Source organism: Euprymna scolopes, chromosome 27 (genome assembly GCF_053919585.1).
Source record: "Euprymna scolopes isolate OS-2025 chromosome 27, ASM5391958v1, whole genome shotgun sequence".
NCBI classification, from domain to species: domain Eukaryota; kingdom Metazoa; phylum Mollusca; class Cephalopoda; order Sepiida; family Sepiolidae; genus Euprymna; species Euprymna scolopes.
This window is the reverse complement of record NC_136508.1, coordinates 64,714,222-64,736,822: the sequence shown is the minus strand read 5'-3', so window position 1 is coordinate 64,736,822 and position 22,601 is coordinate 64,714,222. Positions and strand designations below refer to the sequence as shown.

General features: G+C 38.4%; 1 protein-coding gene across 1 annotated transcript in view; it reads left to right on the top strand.

Moving 5' to 3' along the window:
- Positions 1-22,601, top strand: part of LOC145248657 (uncharacterized) — a 124,752-nt gene that overhangs the window by 54,603 nt on the left and 47,548 nt on the right. Inside the window, exon 3 of the mRNA XM_080110326.1 lies at positions 10,000-10,113. Within this exon, the coding sequence (XP_079966452.1) occupies positions 10,000-10,113 (114 nt within the window). The remainder of the gene's footprint in view (positions 1-9,999; positions 10,114-22,601) is intronic.

Sequence of the window (22,601 nt, the reverse complement as noted above, 5' to 3'; positions counted from 1 at the left end):
TTCACACAAATGGCCTAACCACAAAATGACAGTTCCAAACGAACACTTATGACCCTCTTTCATATATGATATAAATAATTAATTACTGGGAAAACCTGTTCATGTGAAATTAGTTTTTATTTAATTCATATAGTGCTTCAGTAAAAGTCAGATGAATCAAATCTCTTTTTTATATATATATATATACTAGTGGATCTCCACATATCAAGGCCCAAAGGCAACTCCAGGATAAAGGCCTATGAGATTGTTAGTTAAACAGTGAACATTACCATCTAAGTGGTTAATGACACGGATTGGCAACCTGTGGTTGCCAAGTTCAAATCAAGTTCGTTCCACAGAAACATTTTCACTTAGGGATGTTGGCAGGGACGTGCAAAAGGTGGGTGGTGGGGTCTAGGAGTGCACAAAAACACCTGCACCTTTTACTCCTGTTTTAAAAGTGCCCTTTTTAGAGGAATGTGTTATAGGCTTGTGCCCCACTGATTAACAGTTTTTTTTTTTTTCACTTGAGCATTTGCCCTGAAAAAGTTCTCTGCACCTCGCTGGATGTTGGCAACCTTCATGTAGTCTTTCCCATAAGTACTCAATGTCTTTCTAAAAATAATTCTAACTAGAAAGATATCAAGAAAACAAATGACAACAAAAACCATCTGATTCATTCGAAATCAATGAATACATGATGCCCAATAATGACAACAAAAAACAACAACAGCAGCAGCGGCAGCAGCAGCGGCAGCAGCAGCGGCAGCAGCGGCAGCAGCGGCAGAAGAGGATTGGAAACCATTGGTTGGAGCGGTCAGAATTTGATTATTTAATGAGTATGCTAAACAAGTATTTGTTTACATTGGACTTGAAAACAATATAAGTTAAGCAACGTTGAGCCTAATTAGTATCAGATGGGTGCCATTTGGAAATAGCAGGCGCTTTATATAGAAGGACATCTACCCTCCCTGCAAAAGTTGTAAAAACTTAACGTTATTATCTCCCCTGACAAGGATATACATGCAAATAAGGATCGCTTGTGAATTTCATACTCCCTTTGGAGGCAGCTGATTCAATCTGTCTAGGGTGAGTGCCACTTCAATACAGTGGTACAGTTCTTCAAAACGACATTATTGTAGTCAGTTGGGTTATTGTGTTTCGCAGATGGAAAGTTCTGAGAAAAGAAATTTTGTTAGTACAAATTCGGTTGTAGGTGTGCTTTTGGTTTTTGTGGTTAAAAGTCTCAAAACTGCATGTACATATTGCTGCAGTCCAAGCTCACGACTCTTAAAAGCACTCCCCACCCCATTTTTTAAAAACAGATTTTTATCTAAGTCGGCATCATCTTATTTGTATATAAGTAATGAAATCTCACATTACTTTAGGAGACTCGCTAGCATATAATCAGGTGTAACTGCCATTTTGCTTTATTTTATTTATTTATTTTTTTGCTCATAGTTACACCTTACCCTCTACGTAAAATCATTGGGAAATTTGAGGTAAACTCTTTCTGCACCTTTATTACTTGCAACGAATGGCAACAGTGCATTTTATTACATTAAATACACACTAGCGGGACCTGTGGAAATTTTACATCAGACTCTTTCATCTGTAATATATTGATGTTGTCATTCTGTGGGTGTTCAGCAAAAAATGTAGATGCCCTGATGTCCGGCATAGCCCGGTTGTAAAATATACCTAGATATGATATTATAATTTATGCAGGTTGTGTATATATTATTATAAAGTCAATTTTCTATCAATTCTTATATATTATAAAGTTGTGATTTCAAAACTAAAAAAAAAAAAATATATCTATATGACTTGGGTACATCAGCTTGAATCCAAACCGAAACAAAAGCTAATGAAGAAAAACAAACAAACAAACAAACAAACATATATATATATATATATATATATATATATATATATATATATATATATATAACTACTTCATTTATTCACATAAATTTAATATACGAAAGTATAGATTTATGCGTAAACTTTAAGTATTTACTTCAAAAGTGCTCAATACGTAGGTAGAGCTAGTTAGTAATTTATAAAATATATATGGCGATTAAGCTACACTGAATATTCTGCGTTTCATCCAACTATAGGATTCGTTAGGCTTATGCGCGAATTCTGTCGTTGCTTCTTGTTTTTATATATGTTGAGGATTTCTAGTCGGCCAATCAGCTTTCTAGTATCCACCGTGCCCCTTCCTACCAGCCAATGGGCATGCATTTTATCAAACAAAGGATCTGTTTTAGAACTAGGTTAGTGGTTTTAGGTTTTAAATAAATAAAACTTGAGTTCCTTCAGCTATAATTGAAACTGAAACAAAAACTTATAAAGAATTCTGGATAAAATTATTTATTAAAAAATGCCATCAGCTATTAATATAATCGAAACTGAAACCAAAACTTATGAAATATTTGTGGTAAAATTATTTATGACATGAAATGGAAGGTCATAACAATTAAACGACAGTCACTCGGAAGAAAAAAGATGTAAGCATGACACACAACATAACACACACGCCATCATATTAATATATAGATAAAGAGAAAGAAAAGCACTAATGTTGCCCCTACCCCGCAACTCCTTGGCTGTTGATGGCAGCTAGTTTTTATCTTAATTGCTGCATTAGCAATTAAGAAGCAGCTCCTTTTTGATAGTGTTTCTATCTAAGACAGAACACAGATAAGTTCTTCTTTGTAGCAACAGACATTGACATTTTGGCTAGGAGTAGAGTGTAGTATCTGTTTAGATGCTATAAACTATATTTTCTATCCTCGGTCAGTGTAGGAGATTTTTTTTTTGACTGGAGCAATTTCTATTTTTCATCCATCCAGAGTTACCCTTCTGGGGGGAAAACAGTGATCCTCCACATAAAAAAGAAATAGTTAGTGCTACCTCTGATAGATAGATATTTAATTTCTATTTTTGTATTTCTTTTTAATGGAAATCGCTCTAGACAAAGCATGAAGCCATTTAATGTCAAGAGCTGACAAGAACGAAAGATGGTTATCGAAAAGTCAGGGGATGCCTAATAGCCTTAGTCTTGAGAAGACCAAAGTTATAGCTAGGAGGAAAACAGTGAACAGGAAGAGAGTTCCACAAGCTGGCAGTTCTTGAAAAGAAGCAACTGGAATAGCAAGATGTATTACAAGAAGGTATCAAAACGGTTAATTGATGAAGACAACTAGACCGATGAGTCAAACGAACTGGAACAAAGGAAGCAGGGAATAGATCAGACAATATCATCAGGGAATAGATCATGAGGAACACATGCGATAATGATATTTATAGAGAAGACTGAAACGAGCAACATCACATTTGTGAGAGAGAGGTTGCAGGGAAGAAGAAAAGGTGGAGCCAATCAAATTACTGATACGTCTCTGCAATTTATCGAGACTTCTCAAATGGGACAAAGATTCACCAGCCCAAATATGACAACAGTACTCTACATACATTATCTGATTTGGTTTAATTGTTTTGCGGCAAATCAACCTTTTCCAGGTTATTTAATGCTGAATTCAGGAATTTTGGTGAAATGTTTTGATGCTTCGAGTTCTATATGGCTTCAAATATTTATGCATGGTGTTTGGTTTGGTTGTTTTGTTTAACGGTATATTAACCCTTTTTGAGTTCAGTCATTTTGGCAAATGTTCTTATGCTTTAAGACTTTTATATCTTTAACTATTTATTCATGATTGAGAATTGCAGAATATGATTGAATTAGGAGTTTACAGGCTCTGAAAACGACAGATTCGATGAAATATTACAAATATTTGGAAAATCGCATAGCCGAAGCCGAACCCTAGCAATTCCACACCCAACACAACAAACTTACTTAATGAATGAACTTTTACGTTTATTTATTACAAGAAAGGCTGACTGTCATTTCTTTGTTAAATATTTCAAGAGGAACAACTACGATGGATTTTCTCATAATTTGGAATTATGTTTGTATTCCTTTCGGTCCATTTAATGCCAAATATTAATTTATTGTAAACATTAAACATTTAACTTCATATTTTATCAATAGTTTGCCGAAATTGAGTAGTCAAATACACGGATATGACCAGATTTAAAAAAGGCGCTTCTACACTATTGGGACGAGATTTTGTAGTCGAGAAATGGAGTTTTCAGATAAAAAACAATGGTTTCAACTGATTTTTTGTCAATTCTAATAAGCTACAATGGTAGCTTCCAAATTATGCAGTCGAAATTACCTAAACATTAACTGAATTGTTAAAAAAAAACAACAACTTTAATCGTGTTAGCAGGTGAAAAATTGCCGTCATCTTTGTTTAATTCGAACAGAAAATTACCCCCCTGTTGAACTCTCCTGTGTTTTGCGATCGTTTTCATCAAATTCTATTTTTTATTTACTTTAATACAAATTTTCTGCCTTATCAATTTTCGTAATTTTTGGATATAATCATCTTAGAAATACGAGGAATATGTAGATACCATTGTTTTCATATGAAATTCAGTTTTATGATTTCCGAAAATCTCGTCCCAATTCTGTAGAAGGACAAAAAAAAAAAAAAAAAAATGCTATCACTTAAATAAGTTTATTTCTACTGTTTTGGTTTACAATATATCAAATGTTTAAACTTTTTTTATTTTCAAATATTTATTTATGATGTTTGGTTTGGTTTGGTTGTTTTGTAGAATTATTGCTCTGGCTTTGGCTTTTAAGAGTATAATCGAGTTTTGCATTGAGAAAGGAAAACCAATAACATCAATGCTTTGCATAATTTAAGTCAGGTAACCAGTATCTTCAAACAGTCTGATCTATAAGCATCAGATACATTATACAGGGTGGAACGATAAAATTGTCGCCCTAGAAAAGACAACATTATTCCATTTCCGTTCAATGAACACCGGTTTTCTTTTTTTTTGTTGCAGACCATTTACTAGTTGGCCAATTATGTATAAATCACAGGAACGATAGGAGCCTTCTATCATGTCTGAAAATGACACAATGTCCAATGAGCAAGATTGGAGATGCACCACTGTACAACTCATGCTCTCTATCGATCCAAGTTATGACAACAGGACCATTGCCAGCACCCTCAAAATGCAAATCCGGATGGTTCAACACCTGAGGGCACAGCTCAATGAAGTTTGCGGCCACAGTTATGATCTTTGGTGTGGTTTCAAGCGAGGGCCACATCATGCCACCTCACATCTTCACAGTCGGCTTGAAAGTGAACACCAAAGTGTACTTGGATGTGCTAGAGTGTGGTGATTCCCTGGTGCAATCAGGTGGCCACTGGCAGATCCTGGGTGTGGCAGCCACACTCAGCCCTAGCCCACAAGTCCAAAGAGACCCAGGCTTGATTTCAGAAGAAGTGCTACTACTTTACTCTTCTCTCACTGGCCCCGCCCTTTCTCACCCGACCTGATAGCCACTGAACTACTTTGTGTAATCATACTCCAAGAACATCACCAACATGACTTCTCACAACACCAAAACCAGCCTGATCGCCACCATTTGCTGAGTATTCATCAAGTTCCCACCGGTGCTTTTGGAAAAGCATGTTCTCAGTTCTGGACCCGTATCAAGGCGGTGATTGAGGCTGAAAGCAGCTACATTGAATAGATGTCAGTTCTACTACATAATCAAGTTACTTGAATTGATTTTTTTCAATAAAAGTTTAAAAAATAAAGCTGTGGTATTGTTTCCTTTAGGGCGACAAAATTACCGTTCCACCCTGTATGATCGTATATTTGTCGAGATAGAAAATAGGTTCAGGCGTTAGAAAGTGTTTAGAGCAATAGACAGGACAAACGTTTTGAAAAGCAGAAATAGAAATGGATCTCAAGAAAAATTTGATGAGAAAGAAATGACCAGAAGTTTCAAAGTGAATTTCTTCTCAAGAGCAGAGCCGCTCATGTGAATCTCAGGAGGAAAAGGGACACCACTAGACCAACGAGTCAAACAAGTTTATAATAAAGGAAACAGAGAATAGATTAGACAATTCTGGAGGACACAAGTGAGAATAGTATTTATAGAAAAGACTGAGACTAGTAACATCCTGCCTGTAAGTGGCGAAGGTTTAAATTAAGGCTAGTCAATCGAAAAGAGGGGATGACTTTCGAAAATACTGGCAAAAAAAGCGACGCCTCCCTGTAGAAAAGTGTCCAGTTGAGGGTGAAGAAATTAATGTTTTAGCCAATGTTTTTTGATATTTGTCATCCAAAGGGTTGAGCTTCAAAACGATACCGATGTTGTGAAAATCCGTTGCCTCTATTGAAAGTTTTAGGCAGACATACAAACATACATACATACATACATACATTTAAACAGACAGGTGAGATTTATATTATAGATGCTCAACATAGAACAGAGATTCACTAGTCCAAATATGACAACAGTGTTGAAATATCATTGTTAGTTGATTTTTGAATATTGAAGAGTTGTCTCTGATCCTTATTTTTAGTGGTGTAAGCGGCTTGGAGTTGCCTCCCTTTGATTAACTGATGATGTGTATTTGAAATAAAGCACCCTGAGTTGTCTCCAAATGTTGAATGTTAATTCATTTGTTTCTTATGTCATAGTCAATACCTTCCATGATGAAGTTATTTGAAGAACGAAGGTACGTTTTTCTTTTTTTTACTTCGTAATTAATTATGTACATCAAATTTGTTGCCAAAGCCGCTGGAAAAATGGTGGGATCCTTCTATCGATCCAATAGATCTTTCACTACTGATGCAATTTTCTATCTATATAAGAGCCAAGTTCGTCCAAAGATGGAGTACTGTTACCACATCTGAGCAGGAGCTGCTAGAAAGGACTTATCCTGCCTTGATAGAGTTCAAAATAGGCTTTGTAGCCTCATAGGAGATGTCCTTTTTTTCCCCTGCAACCTCTTTCTCACAGAAGAGATATTGCGAGTTTGTCTTTGCTTTATTGTTATTTTCATGGCAAGTGCTCGACTGAGCTTAAATCTATGGTGCCCCCCTTGCCAAACTTTCACAAAAAACACTCATCTAGCTGAAAACACTATCAATAATCCTCCCCCCCCACTTTTTATCTATGTCTAAACCTAAACGTAGATTCCATGAACAAAGTGTCTTTCGTAGAACTGCACGCCTGTGGAACTGTCTTCCATTTTCCTACTTTCCAGCTGACTACAATATGGTTGTCTTCAAGTCCAATGTAAACAAGTTCTTGATAAGCCGTTCCTCTTAAGTTAACAAATTTACTGAATTTCCATTACTGACAATTACTATATTGTCCAATTGACTACTGTACACTTTTTAACCCTTATCCTCGAGTGGCCCCTGGGCCTTCATAAGTGGTGATGCCTATGTAAAAAAATTTTTTAACTAAAGTTATTAATTAATCTAACTAAGGTTATGAATCAAACAAACAATACTCCATACATGGTTTGATAGTAGATTTGTAGATATAGAGAATAGCCTCGTGTGTGAAAAAGTGTTTAGAGCGATAGAGAGAAACGATTTTATAAGAAGCAAAAAGAGGAATGGATCAAACTAACCTATTTCTGGAAAGGTCTTTATTTAGCCCCCTTTCTCTCAAATCATCCCAATTTTTTACCTTGGTCTTCCCATGTCAACTGACCTTACTACCTTAACTGTTCTACATCTGCTAACCTAAGCACTTTTATTTTCAATGCGACCAGAATCTCCTGTTCACACATTTACCTATACTTAATCTTTCCTCTGAGGTCATCAGATCTAAGCCTATCTTTAAGACATCGTATCATTCTCATATCATTTCTCTCCATCATCAACACTTTAGCTCCCATACATCACATTGCATTGTACACATACCTAATAAACTCTTTCCTTAGTCAGGTTAGTCTGGACAGGATTCAAAAGAGAGTTGCCAACTTAATAGGTCTCGAACTGTCAGCTAGGCTTCAGCCTCTCTCCCATTGACAAAATGTTGCATTCCTCTGCCTGTTCTACAAGTATTTTAACAGTGAATGCTCCAACGAACTACAAGCATTTATACTCCCGACGTAAATACCTCCGACAAACCCGATAAGCAGCAAAGTCCCACCCCTAGACAGTAGAGCTCTCCTAGGTGTAAGAAAGCCTTATACTCTAATAGTTTCTTCCCAAGAACTGCTAGACTTTGGATTTCCCTTCCAGATTCCTGCTTCCTCAACTGTACTGACATGCAGAAGTTCAAATGTAATGTAAACAGACATCTTGCTGCTCAACTCCCTACATAGTATTCCTGCAATCATGTCCCAGATAGTAGCCCCTTACATCAGTGGCACCGTGCCTTGTTTGGAGTGAAAATGCAATAAAAAAAACAAAAAAAAAAAAAAACTGATAATGCTCTGCTGGTTTATAATGGCAAATACTCCCTGAACATACTCTTCTTATCTATATCTTAATGCTGCAGTACTTTTAACGTACGTACACGTGTCACGGTTTCCAGATTATAAATTATTCGATTGGAAGATCCTATTTATTAAAAAGTGGGATCGAAGGTGATAACATGCTACAAACATTAAAAAAAATTCTGAAGAACACATACCACGATAGTATTTATAAAAAAGATTGAGACTAGCAACATCACGTCTGGGAAAGAGAGGTTGCAGAGAAGAAGAACTCAAATTACCGAAACGTTTCTTCACCTTATCAAGAACTTTCAAATGGGACAGAGATTCACCAAAAATTCATCAACCCAAATATGACAACAATCCTCCATATATGGTTTGGTAGTAGATTTGTAGATATAGAGAATAGCCTCAGGTGTGAGAAAGCGTTTAGAGCGATGGAGAGAAACGATTTTATAAGAAGCAGAGGGAGCAATGGATCTGATATATGAACTCCAAGAAAGATTTGATGAGTAAGAAATTTCAGAGTCGATTTTTACTCAAAAGCAGAGCCATCCACGAGAATCCCAGGAAGAAAAGGGACACACCTACGATTGAAAGACACAAGCTGAGTGTTAATTAGATTCGCGATCGTGCTTATTAAGCTACTCGAGTGTGGCCTACGTAAATAGAAGGCCGTTTTACTAAAGTCATGTGACCTGCTGACGTTGCAGAATAAAGTATTATGACCACATTTTTATGATAGACGACTGTTACGGAGGTAGTCATTTTCTGTTTAAATTCTGAGGGATTTGTAAAACTGGTGTATTTTCTTTTCTGAAAGATAAAATTAAAAGGGAGTATTTTTGACCGCGAAAAATACTGTGATGAAGTTTTTTGTTTCTTTTGTATCTGATTACTAATTTTAAAATACACTCGTTTTAAAATGATTCTCATAATAGTCGTCTATCATAGAGTTTTCCAAACTCCAGGACACCATGGAGCCCACAAACAGGACAACAAGATAAGCAGGACATAGCACTACCAAGATAATTTCTAACATAAATATAAAAAACATTCATTTCAAATTTTGACTTATACTTGTTCATCAGTTGTTCCTGTTCGTGATTCTACTATATTTTCGTGCTTACAACTGTTTTTTTTTTTTTTTTTTGATGAATTAAATATTGTTGCATTTTTTTTTTGTGTGTGTATTAATTTTTTTATTGACTTTTTCATGAACCATCCTGAAACGCTTTACACCTGTAGTTATCTATCATATCTCTTTCCAGTGAAAAAGGTCAATAATTAAATGTCTGCAGCAATTTAATTTTTCCATATTAATATTTGGTTTTCTTTAAGAAAGGGCTTCCAGAGCTTCTTAGCCTCACTATGGAGCCCATTTTGAGAAATTCTGGTTTCTCGCCTAACCGTGGCCATTGTACTTTATTTTGCAACGCCAGCAGGTCACGTAACTTTAATGGAACGGCCTTCTATTTACGTAGTTCACACTTGGGTAAGTTAATATGCGTGATCGTCACAGGATTATTATATTAAGATCTTATCTTATTTAGATTCTTTTAATGACAATGAATAACATGGTTGTATAAGCCTACTTCTTCGTCTATTCTACTATCTAAGTATATGAAAATAGATGAATAGTTTAACGATATAAAGTGTTTATTTCTTTTTTTAATTTCAGGGCGAGGCTTTTGTCAGCCGTACAGTTGTCTAAATGGTGGAGACTGTATAGAAGAAGAAACGAATTTCCATTGCGACTGTCCGAAACGATTTAAGGGACGATATTGTCAGATAAGTAAGTTTGAATCATTTGGCCCGTGAAATGACTACACGTCACAAACATTTTATATAATTATTAGCAGGATCTGTGTACCGGCGTTGCCCGGTGGAAGTATGACACAAAGCCATAACAGACTCAGGGAAGCCCCCTCCTCCGAAAACAAATTAAACTACAGTTGTCAGCCCTGTAAAATAGCGGCCACAGGCAGCCATGGCTAAAATGAAATCATCTAGCTTCCAGTAATTGTCTGTATTTTTATTTTTTTTAGATGAGGTGTTTTCATTGATTGAGATTGTCGGACTGACTTCCTCATCTTGGTTGTTATCGTCTAGCTTCCACTATCGAGCATTGTCTGTCAGTGGCAAGTAGTGGAAGTCACTGGTTGTTACTGCTATCATTGGAGTTTAGTGGATTTAAATATTGGTTTTGAGCGATTATTTGTCGGTACTGTCAGTCAGTGGCGGGCATGATTAGTGTTGGCCTTCATTGAACTACTCTGAACTGAAAGCGTCTGCCTTAAACTAGCGGGCATTCTTGGGCATTGTAGTGGTGGTTAGTGCTGTTTTAAGGCTGTTACTGATGGACACTTGCTGCCTTTCCAACTGTCATTGTTGGTTCCCGGCATTCACTGTCGGCCATGATCAATATCGGTTTCAATTAGACTGTTCTGAAATAAAATTTTCAGTCTTCATTATCCAGAACTGATGGTGATTGACGTTTATAATTGGATACTTGCGTTTGATCATTGTCAGTCACTATCGATCATGAGCAGTGTTGAACCCATTGGACTGCTATTAAATAAAATGAGCTGTCTTTAATATTTGTACACTGTCATTTGTTCTATTGCCTTGTTATACAGTAACGGGCACAGCTGGTTATTGGCAGGCACTGCTGGTCACTGGCAGGCACTGTTGATCACTGGTGAGCACTGTTGGTCACTGGTGGATACTCACTGCCATAACAACTGGCGCCCACTAGCAGTAACCCTCGCCCAAAGTCAGACATGACCAATGTGGCGTATTGCTCAAAGTCAGAGCATCTTGTACTTATGCAGAATACAGACCGTCCTATTTGTTAGCTTTGATGGCTAATTTTAATGTAACCGTATATGGTATTGTCCGTGTCTGAAACGGACTGTACTATTTGCTAGCTATGCTGGTAAATTTTGATGTAACCGTATATGGTAGTGTCCGTGTCTGAAACAGACTGTACTATTTGTTAGCTATCTAGTAAATTTTGATGTAGCCTTATATGGTAGTGTCCGTGTCTGAAACGTACTGTACTATTTGTTAGCTATGCTGGTAAATTTTAATGTAACCGTATATGGTAGTGTCCGTGTCTGAAACGTACTGTACTATTTGTTAGCTATGCTGGTAAATTTTAATGTAACTGTATATGGTAGTGTCCGTGTCTGAAACGGACTGTACTATTTGTTAGCTATGCTGGTAAATTTTAATGTAACTGTATATGGTAGTGTCCGTGTCTGAAACGGACTGTACTATTTGTTAGCTATGCTGGTAAATTTTAATGTAACTGTATATGGTAATGTTAGTGTATGAAAAAGGCATGTGAACGTCCATAATAGTTTAAAAAATTTATTGTTATTACTATAGTATGGTACGCTGGAAAACTTAATCGATGACTTGCCCCAGGAGAAAAGAAGAATAGAAGTAATTACGAAATTCGAACAAAAAAAAAAAAAAAATCGAATAAAAAAATGTCGAATAATCAGTTGGGTGAATTGTGCAAAAGCAGGCGACATCTAATGAGTATTCGTTCTTGAATGAGGAAGAATATGAAAATGGAAAGGAAGGTAAGAAACATAAGTAAAAAAAAACGAATAAAAAAGATGAAAAAGCGCGAGTAAAAATGTTCTTTCTTTCTCTCCCCCTCTCTCTATTTCTCTCTCTCTCTCTCTCTCTCTCACTCTCACTCTATCTCTATCTCTATCTATCTATCGGGAATGTTAATGTAACAATCATATTCATATTTACTTGCCTCCCCACGAGGGTAGAGTTATACACAAGGCCGGTTTTTAATGTGGGGAAAATCCAGCTCCCCTAAAATGGGCAATCTGGATGGGAACAAAAATGGAAATTGTCTCAGTCAGAAAAGTAAGCCTTGTTTCCATATGCTAGCCAAGTGAATGGTACCCCTTTCCTCTCCCAATAGAGAACTCAAAGTTGCCTGCCCTCCCCCCTCTGCGCCCCCATTCTTTTTTCGCCCCCGGGTCCTTTCCCCCAAACTTGGAGTGCAGACTCCTCTGTCAAGGTCCGACTCAGTAACGCCAGCCTTTCAGCGTCATGATGACACTTCAAGGCGGGCATTCCCAAATCTTTCTCACAAGGACGTTGGATACAGACCTGTCTATGCACCTAATGCCTCTGTTCATTCCATCTTGGATAGGCGGTGCCAGAGAGTCTTTAGGTGTTTCACAGACAGGGGAAGTACGGCCAGCTGGCAGAGTATAAGAGGAAAGATGTAAATGGTACATGCCTCTGATTTACCCTTTAAGGAAAGTTTCCTTTGCTGCCAAATGTTGACTGTGGCACTGACCTTTGACTGTATCTCTGACCAATTCTTTTCAAACTAGAGATCAGGTCCAAACCACACATCGAGGATCTGTACCGGTCCAGCTGAAAAGTTGTAAGAGTGGTACACTTCTCCATGCACTCAACTGCAGACCGACCGATTTGCTGTGGTTGATTTTAGCTGCTGTAACCGTTCCATAGTGAGTGAGTACCTCTGTCACCTTTTCCATGTCTCGAAAGTATGACACAAAGACAGTGATGTCATCAGCGAATGCAAAGACCTTTCTGTATTTTCTTCTATCCCTCCCTTCAGGATCGGGTGAATCAGGTGTAGATTGTTTTGAATCGATCTCCCCTTCACAGCGTAGTTCTGCTTAGGTTCGACTAGATCGCCTACAACAGCCTGCAGCTGATTGGCTAGGATCCTGGCACAAAATCTTACACTCTATGTTTAGCAGAGTTATGAGCCTGTAGTCATCTAATTCTTCCCTGCCATGCCTGCCCCTTTTGCTCAGCAATGTGATCACTCCCTTGGTGACTTGACCTGGGATGGATCCCTGATCAAACCAATGGCTGAACACATCCATCAGAATCGGTATAAACATGGGCGACAGCTTCAAATACAGTTCGTAAGGTAGATCATCGAGCCCTGGCGATCTGTTATAGCTGAATTGTTTCATCACAGCCAGAGCCTCCTGTTGGGTCACCCTGCCTTCACAAATAGCCACTCTAGCTGTCTCGAGGTGGAGAGAGTCGGCCAAATAGTAACCAAATTCCTGTACTGGTAGGCAAGGCTCTTGTGTAAAACACTCCTCAAAATGTTCCTGAAACCTCTTGTGGATCTCCTGGGTCAATGTCATGGTTCGTTCATCCGGGTGTTTGACACTTGCAATGTACTTATCCGAGTTGCACCTAGAGGTTTCACGATGCTCTGCATTGGAGTTCATGGCTTCGTTGGCTATCTTACCTAGTCTAGCCTTAACTACCTGCCATTTATAGCACTCGCTAGCCTCACACCGAAGGTCCTGCTTAGCTAGTTCTTTACTATCGCTATCCCTCGTCCCTGTTGCTCTTAATAATTTTTCTTCTTTGTCTGGATCTTATCTAGAGCAAGACACTGAGCATATCTGATGGAGAAGTCTCTAATCTTAGCCTTAAAACTAACCCACCATCTACTTCCCTAACCCTAACCCTAACCCTAACCATCTACTTCCTGTAACCACCCTCACTAAAGCTCTCTGTATAAATAGCACTAGTTGTTTGCTGAAGTCTTGTGTCCCCAGAAGGGAGGTATTCAACTTCCAGTACTCTGCTAGCTTAGGCCTATTTGTTAATTTTAGACAGGCCATAACTAGTATATGGTCCGAAAAACCTAGCTAGTGGAACTCTGGACATGCCATGAAGTCTAAGTCGCCTCTTCTGACTAGTATCTTATCCAGGCAAGTGTTTGGGTATTGGTTGATGTCCATGTCTCCCTCCCAGTGTGTTCAACTCAAAACCTATCAACCAGATTGCATCTAGCCATAAAATCGGCCGAGCTTGTCTCGCACCTCCCTGTCCCTCTAGCTCCCCCTCCTACTTTATCTATGTTGGGGTCAAGGATGGCATTCCAATCCCCACTAAAACTAGAATTTCGGACACATGACGAACGTATCGAGCTGCCGGAACAAAGAGACCCTCTCCCGAGCAGTGCTAGGTGCATGAATCATGATGACCTGAAAGATGCACTGTTTGATGGCAACATCAGCCACAATCAGCCTGCTCTCTTCGTCTCTATGCACAATGCTGACTGCAGCAGACATGGTGTGTTTCATCAGCAAGGAGATGCCATTTCCGCAGGGATTGCCATATGCTGAGAAGGCATCATAATCTCTGGCCAGCACCTGACAATCCCTGGACAAAATAAAGTATGTTTCCTGTAGCGCAGCCACATCAACTCCTAAGTGCAAGAGGTCCTGCTAGAAGTGAGCCACCCAGTTGGAGGACCTCGAGCCCCTTGCATTAAGACTAGCCAAGTTAAGAAACATGATGATGTACCCCCCCAAGGCACTGTCGCTCCTGATTCCAAAGTCCTCCAGTGAGAGGATACCGATATTGTACACCATGCTCAGCATTGCCCGTTCTTTGATGTCTTTTTGACTGCATGATGCCACCGACGTCCGGGGGGTATGCTAGCTTTAAGGCTTTGTACAGCGATGGATCCACCAATACTGGGACCCTTCCCTTTCATTGAGCAAAAGTTTGTCCAAAGAAGGGTCCTTGTCTCTAATTAGAGGAAATTTGTGATAGGCTTCCTTTGCAGCTTCCAGCATCTGCCAGACCAGGCTTTTGGCTGGCGATCTGATGCAGATCAACACAAAGGGGCCGCCTTGAAAGTTGTAGGGACTTTAATATCCTTAACCCCCATCTGACAGAGATCCAACAGAGGTTTAAACAGGTCCTTTGAATACCGAGTCCCTGTTGACATACAGGGGGTTGATTTTGCAGACGTTCTCCCCATTTTTGAAGGATTTTGGTGTCTTTTTCTCCTCAAGAAGAGGAGGCCAACTAGCACCTTGTCTTTCCAGGTTCAACCAAGGTGGGCTGTAGTGGTGGGTGTGCGAATGCTGGTATCTATTTTTGGTGCGTTGTGGTGACTTGTTTGGAGTCTAGTGTGTGCGAAGTTGGTGTATGTGTTCTTGTTGTTTTGAGTGGGGAAGTTGGTTGTGTGTATGTGTGTTTCATTTGTTCGGGAGGGTGTATTTTCCTAGGGAGCATGGGCCACCTTATCTACACCCTCGTCTTTTATTATTTTATTGTCTTTTTTGGTTGAGCCCATGGGAGTAGGGCTTTTGAGTAAGTTCTCTTTAATGACCATCTCCTCCTCATTGGAGGAGCTCTCTGTCTTTCTTTTTGTCCCCTGCTTGTTAAGCACGGAGATGTTTTGTGGTTTTTCTGGTTGCTGCTGCATCTGCTGCTGCGTCTGTTTCTGCTGTTGTTTTGGTTGCTGCAGTGGCTGTGTTGGTTGCTGTGTCTGCTGCTGCTGCTATTTCTGCATCCACTGCTGTTGTTTCCGCAACTGCTGCTGTAGCATTTGCTGCTGTGGCAGCTGCTGCTGTTGTTACAGAGGCTGTTGTTTCAGAGGCTGCTGTTGTTGTTGCTGCCTTGGTTGTTAAGCTGGTGACAGAGTGGTGGTGAAAGGGGTTGTGGGCTTCCTGCTCAGTACCATGCTCCATTCCTCCTTATTTGCTTCTTCCACAGTTTTGGATTTCTGGGGAGTTGAGGTTGATGCCAAGGTTTCAGGATTGGCTTGGTCTCTTGCTGCTCACTTGGTCGCTGGAGCTGGGGTTGTCTTGGGAGTTGGGACCACCTTTGACATTGGTTGGCTTGGAACTGTTCTTTTGGGGCAGCTCTTTGCCATGTGGCCCTGCTTTTGGCAGAACCAGCAATGGAGATGATGGCCCTCCATCACTACCATCATGCTTGTGTCCTTGAAGATCTTTGGTGCGGTTGAACTATGTTTTTGTTCTTTTGCCGAGGCTGCCCCTTTTGTGAGGGGGTGTCTTTTTTTCAGGGCATCCCCTTTTCACCGTCCTTTGGGGCCTGCTCTCCTTTGGTTATACTGGGATCGGTTCAACTTTTGGGGGAGCCGTCCTCTTGGGGAGCATTGTTCCCTTTATTGTCCTTGGAGGAAGCTGTCTATTCCAGGTTTGTGAGGTCCAGATGGTATGCCCCCTCGTTTTTCTGGTTTGCTCCTCTTTTGGGGGGAGTCGTCCAATTGGGGAGCATTTGTGTCCTCTGGGGTTGCCACCCTCTCAGTTTGGTTAACCAGGTGGTATGCCTCTTCATTTTCTTTTGAAGGAGCTGCCCTTTTGGGAAGCATCTCTCTCCTCAGACTCTTTTGAGGGTGCCAACCTTTTGTTTTCTTTTTCTGGTGGTATGCTCTGTTGTTTTTCTGTTTGGCTCCCTTCTGAGATGAGCCACCCTCTTGAGGAGCTGATGCCCCATTGTTAGTGAGAGTATCCAGGTGGTATATCCCTTCCTCTGGAGGAGCAGCTGCTTCAGTGGTGGCCTTGAGCTAGGGGTATTCTCAGTGGTGGCCTCCGGGAATATTATCTAAAGTTTGTATAAGTGTGCTGGAAAGTTTAATCAATGACTGGCCCCGACAATAAAAGAAAGAAAGGAATAAAAAAAACTAGAAGTAATTAGGAAACCAGAACAAAAAAAGAAAAAAAGAAAATTGAATAAAACTCAAAAAAGTTTGAATAATAATGGGAGAGTTTTATGAAAGCAAATTCTGAAGAGTAATCCCTCTAGAATGAGAAAATTATGAAATCTTATTATAAATTTTCCTACTGTGTGTGTGTGTGTGTGTGTGTGTGTGTGTGTGTGATGCGGTTTATCTCAACCTACAGGCAACCCTTCCAGGCAAGTTAGGTACCGAAATGAAGCTTATGACCCAGCGGATGTTTTAGTGATATTTATATCCATGTTTAGTGTATGGAAATGCAAAAAAAAAATGAAAAAAATGCAAAAACATAACAATTTACTAAACAACATTTTATTTACTGGATGTTTTTCCGGTACAAATATGGTAAAATTAACTGGAAAGCAAAACTGCAAAGTGTTTAATCCCTGTTGGTTAAAGAGTTTTTAATCTAATAAGTCCCACTTTGTCAACTAAGCTCCAACCTCTGTCTTATGTCCAATGTTGCATCGACAAATATTTTAATGGAATGTGCTCCAATGAACTCGTCGCACTTGTGCTCCCTTGACGTACATATCTCCAACAAACCCGCTTCACAATAAAATCTCACCCCTTCACTGTTTGGGGGTCTCTAAATGCCAGAAAGCTTTCTAAGCTAGTCTTTGGAATTCGCTTCCTGCTACCTTCTTCCGTAGCTGTACTGATATGCAGAAGTTTAAATGTAATGTAAACCAACATCTTGTTAATCGTTCCTACGCATGGTCCCAAATAGTATCCCCTTACGTCCAAGTGGCAATATGCCTTTTTAGAGGTGAACATGGGTAAAAAAAAAATGGTAAATAGTAATTAAAACCTTATATGCCGTACCTTTTTCAATTATTATTTACCATATTATCTTTAGTCTATCCTATGAATGATCCAGAGTATTTTATTAGCGATAATGCTCAGGTGTTTTTTGGGGGTTTTTCTTTTTTTACAAAGGAATCTCCACCTATCAAGGCCCAGAAGCCACTCAAGGATAAGGGTTAAAGAGTGTGCAGTAGTCAATGGGACAATATAGTAATCGTTAGTAGTGTAATTTTGGTAAATTTGTCGACTTAAGGGGAACGGCTCATCAAAAACTTGTTTACATTGGACTTGAAGACGACCACATTGTAGTCAGCTGGAAAGCAGGAAAACGGAAGACAGTTCCACAGGCGTGCAGTTCTAAGAAAGAAGCTATGTTTATGGAATCTACGTTTAGGTTTAGACACAGATAAAGAGTGAGGGAAATTATTGATAGTGTGTTCAGCTAGACGAGTGTTTCGTATGAATGTTTGATAAGGGGGGGGGGAACATAGATTGGAGCTCAGACGAGCACTTGCCATGAAAATAACGATAAAACAGAGACAGGCTCGCAATGTCTCTTCTGTGAGGAAGCGGTTGCAGGGAAGAGAAAAGGGTACCTTCTACGAGGCTACGAAGTCTATTTTGAACTCTGCGTTTATTCCTTTAATTCAATTTATAATGTATAGATTTCCTAGTTCTTCTTTGGTGCTCTTTTCTGATCTTCTCTTTCATTTCTTGTAGCCTTTAGATATTTGCACATCTCATGATCACTGAGCGCCCTTATTTTCTCTTGGTTGGGGAGTTCAATACCTTTTGATGTCTCTAGTTTTCCCTTTTTCATCCCTGGTCGTACACACTTTTCCATTCCAATATCCCCTTCCAATATCCTGGCTGAATATTCTGGTTGTGTTTATCAGTGTCTCTAGATCCTTATTCTTTTCTGCAAACAACTTCAGGTTATCTATATACATAAGGTGGTTTATGTCTTTTGTTCTATGCCTGTAAACTTGTATCCGTTGTCAAATTTCCTAAGTATCTAGTGTAGCGGCTTTATGGCTATGATAAACGGTAGTGGTGATAGCAAGTCTCTGTGAAAGATGCCTCTCTGTATTCTTATCAGTCAGATGCTGTCCTGCAACTGTCAGTTTCAGTCTCCCTGTTTCAATTGCTTTCTTAATGATATTAATAATCTTGTCAGATATCTTGTACATTCTTAGGCATTCAATTATCCATGCCTGTGGGATTCTTGTAATCAATCCATGCCATGGCTATGTTCTTTTTCCTGTTTTTTTTTTTTACCTCTCTCAAAATCTTTTGTATAAGTTGTGTGTCCCTCTTTATTGTTGTTGTTGTTGTTGTTGTTATTATTATTATTATTTCTCACTGACGCGTTAGGAGTATTAACACAGGCTATCATCAAAGAATTCTCTTTGAGAACAACTTGTGGCGTTCCCTGGAGTCTGAGTTACAACAAGTCTGCGCTGATTTCCAGTACTCTCCACCTCTGTAGATAACCTTTGGAGATGAATTTGCATGATCACAATAACCGCTTACCATTGATTTCTTGTTGGCAGCAACCATCGGTTTCACTGGAATTTGGATGGCAATAAGCCTTCTCAAGGTCCCAGTCCGCTTCACATTTGCACTCATCCAGCAGAGGTAGTGCTTTTTCTCCTTGGTCTTTCCATCCTCCTTGACTCTCACTTATTTGGTGTGAGGCCACTTTATGGTGACTCATACAAACAAACAAAAAAGTGGGGAAAGAGGGGAAGAGGCAGAGGCGCAGGGGAGGTAACTTACAATTATACAGTTTCAGTTTTCATGATTCCATGTGACGTTCCTTTGTGTTTTACATCTGTAGCAGTTTCGGTATGCTCGGCTTGTACCTATAGCTCATGTTTGTTAGTCTCTACATTCAATGGTTTTCCTTAATATTTCAGCCATTTTCATTTTTGGTGTACGCTGTATCTTCTCAGTCATCCCTCTGATTCCAATCTCTCCCATTCTGTTTTCAAAGTTTTTCAGTATTGTTCCTAGTGCTGCTACTATTAGTGGTATTATTTTCACTTTTTTTATCTTCCATATTCCTTTGAGCCCTCTGGTCAGTTCCGTGTATTTTGATCTTCACTCTGTGGTCTGCTGGAGCAGCAAAATCTACAATCTGGCAGGACTTTCCTTTCTTGCAAACTATTATGACATCCGGTCTTCTTGCTTGGATGGGGTTATCTGTTTTATATCCATGTTCCATAGGATTGTGTGACTTTCATTTTCAAGTACTGTTGACAGCTTGTGCTTGTACCATTTGTCCAAGTGTTCAAGATTCCCAGTTACTGCTTTCCCCACTTGATCGTGTTTATTTTTATATTCTTTTTGGGCTAGTTTGCTGCATTCACTTATTATGTGGTTTACTGTTTCGTCTCTTTGTTTATAGAGTTTTCTTTGCTGTTTTCTTGTGTCTTGACGATCTTTGCTTTGATGTGGTTGATACCAATCACGTTATCTTGTGTGGCTGTTATTAGGGATTCCCTTTCTTTGTTTAGGTTTCCTTTTTGTAGCCATGTTAGAGTGTTTTCGTTAGTCTCATCTTTTGTCATCTTTATGAATCCTCCGTGTAGCTGTTTCTCTTCTTATTTTTCTTTTCTCTTTGTATTCCTTGTTTCTTTTTTAGTCTTATCTTTTTTAGTGTCTTTTGCTGCAGTAATTATTCTTTTGGTAAATATTCAATATCCAATTACCGGGCTTTTCCCAGACTAAGCTTTGACTGACTTCAAAAAAAGTTTTGTTCAGATTTAAATAATAACAGTTTTTTTTCGGTTATTATTCTTAACAGTAATTCTTAATAACATTTGCTGGATATATATATATATATATATATATATATATATATATATATATATATATATATATATATATATATATGTATATATATATAAAATAAAAATTGCAATTAAATTTACCAAAATGATCCAAGATGGTAAAATTAAAGTATATTATAAATATTAAAGAATTAATATTTATAAAATTATCTCAGCCAGATGTAAAAGCTTGATAAAATCAAATTAACATATTTTTAACATATTTTATTAACTGTTTGCTCATATATATATATATATATATATATATATATATATATATATATATATATATATATATATATATATATATATATTATTATTATTATTATTATTATTATTATTGTTATTATTTACTATAATAATTATTAAATACCCACAGACACTAGTGTTTCATCCTTTTGGGAATCGTCAGTGCAGGGTGTCACGATTAATGCGAGTCGAGAGATTTGAACCCCGACAACAGAAGTCATGTTTGGCTTCATTAGCAAGGACCCGAACCATTTGGCTACCATCAACGGCAAGAGATACAGTTGAAATTTAAACATTTATTCTTATTAAATGCTTTTAATGTCAGTCAGAGTGATCTAATCATTATATGACGATCTGCGCATATGAGGTAAGTTGACCGACTTTATTACAACTGAAAGTGCTCAACGATAAGAAACAAGTTTCTTAAAGGGACTGACATTATTATTTACTGTAATAGTCATTAAATAAACAAAGTGTTTTTTGCATAAACAAGTGAAGTCAAAACAAAATTCTGTATTCAGTAATCCTGAGAATGGAAATGGATCAATCAAAAACTGCTATGGTCAGATGATGCGACAAAACTGACTCAGCTGTACGTGAATGTCAAGATGCGGAACATATGTTACAGGAGTATCTTGCCAGCCCAAAGAGAACGTGAAGTCTGGCAGGATGGATCTCCTGAGACTGAACAGAACTGTACATCAGTCTGATAGAGCAGGGCCAGACGAAGCCACAATGGCTCACTGGTGGACTAGTTGTCGAAGATGTATTATCAACTTCGTACGAACACACATACTCAGAATGTACCAGATACCGCCTAAGAACGGGAATAGAGAGATCAAAAGTTTCTGTAGCCATATGAAGCTGCAAAACCGACCTAACCATCTAAGAATGTGAAGAGGATGACCAAGGAGAAGATAAAGCCTAGGAAGGTGGATCTCCCAAGACTGAACAAAACTATACCTCAGTTCAACAGAGCAGGATCAGAAAAAAACCTTCTGTCGAACTGATTGTTGGAGACGTATCCTCAATTGCTATATGAACACACGGGCTCAGACAGTACCGGATAGCACATGAGAACAGGCTTAGGGCAATCAAAAGTTTTTGTAGACAGATGAAGCTGCAAACTGTAACTTATCATCGAAGAATTTGGAGAGGATGACCATACGATGCATCATTGCTTTGTCTGCCTTCTACTACACAAATAGTGCAGTTGTAAAGATCTCGCAGATTTTAAGGATAAACGAAAGGACTGCATAAAGAAATGGGAAAAACTGTCACGTGATCACATGCTTCAAAGACAAGCAAAGAATAAGATGCAGAAAAGAACAAAATAAATGATGTTCTGTTTTCTTCTTTGCCAAATAATATTTCATTTATTTTGCAAACGTCTTGTGAATGGAGATGCCAGTTTTCTTCTTCCTCGTCTTCTTCTTCTTCTTCTTCTTCTTCTTCTTCTTCTTCTTATTATTATTATTATTATTATTATTATTATTATTTGTTGTTGTTGTTGCGTTGACTGGCCACCTGCCGGCTGATCCATCATGTCTGTCACAAACTGTGACGATAGCAATACAATACACTCACGGTAAAGATAGACACAGTTACTGAATGCAGAATTTTGTTTCATCTTTACTTGTTTATGTTAAAGATTTGCTAAGAACCATGCAAAAACACCTTGGTTATATATATATATATATATATATATATATATATATATATATATATATATTTATATATATATATATATATATATATATTAGTTTTTAAAAGGATAAGTGGAGTCATTAGAATTTGGGGAAAGATCGATGCAGGGAGAAAAAAATAGACACTAAAAATAGTCAAAAATAAAAA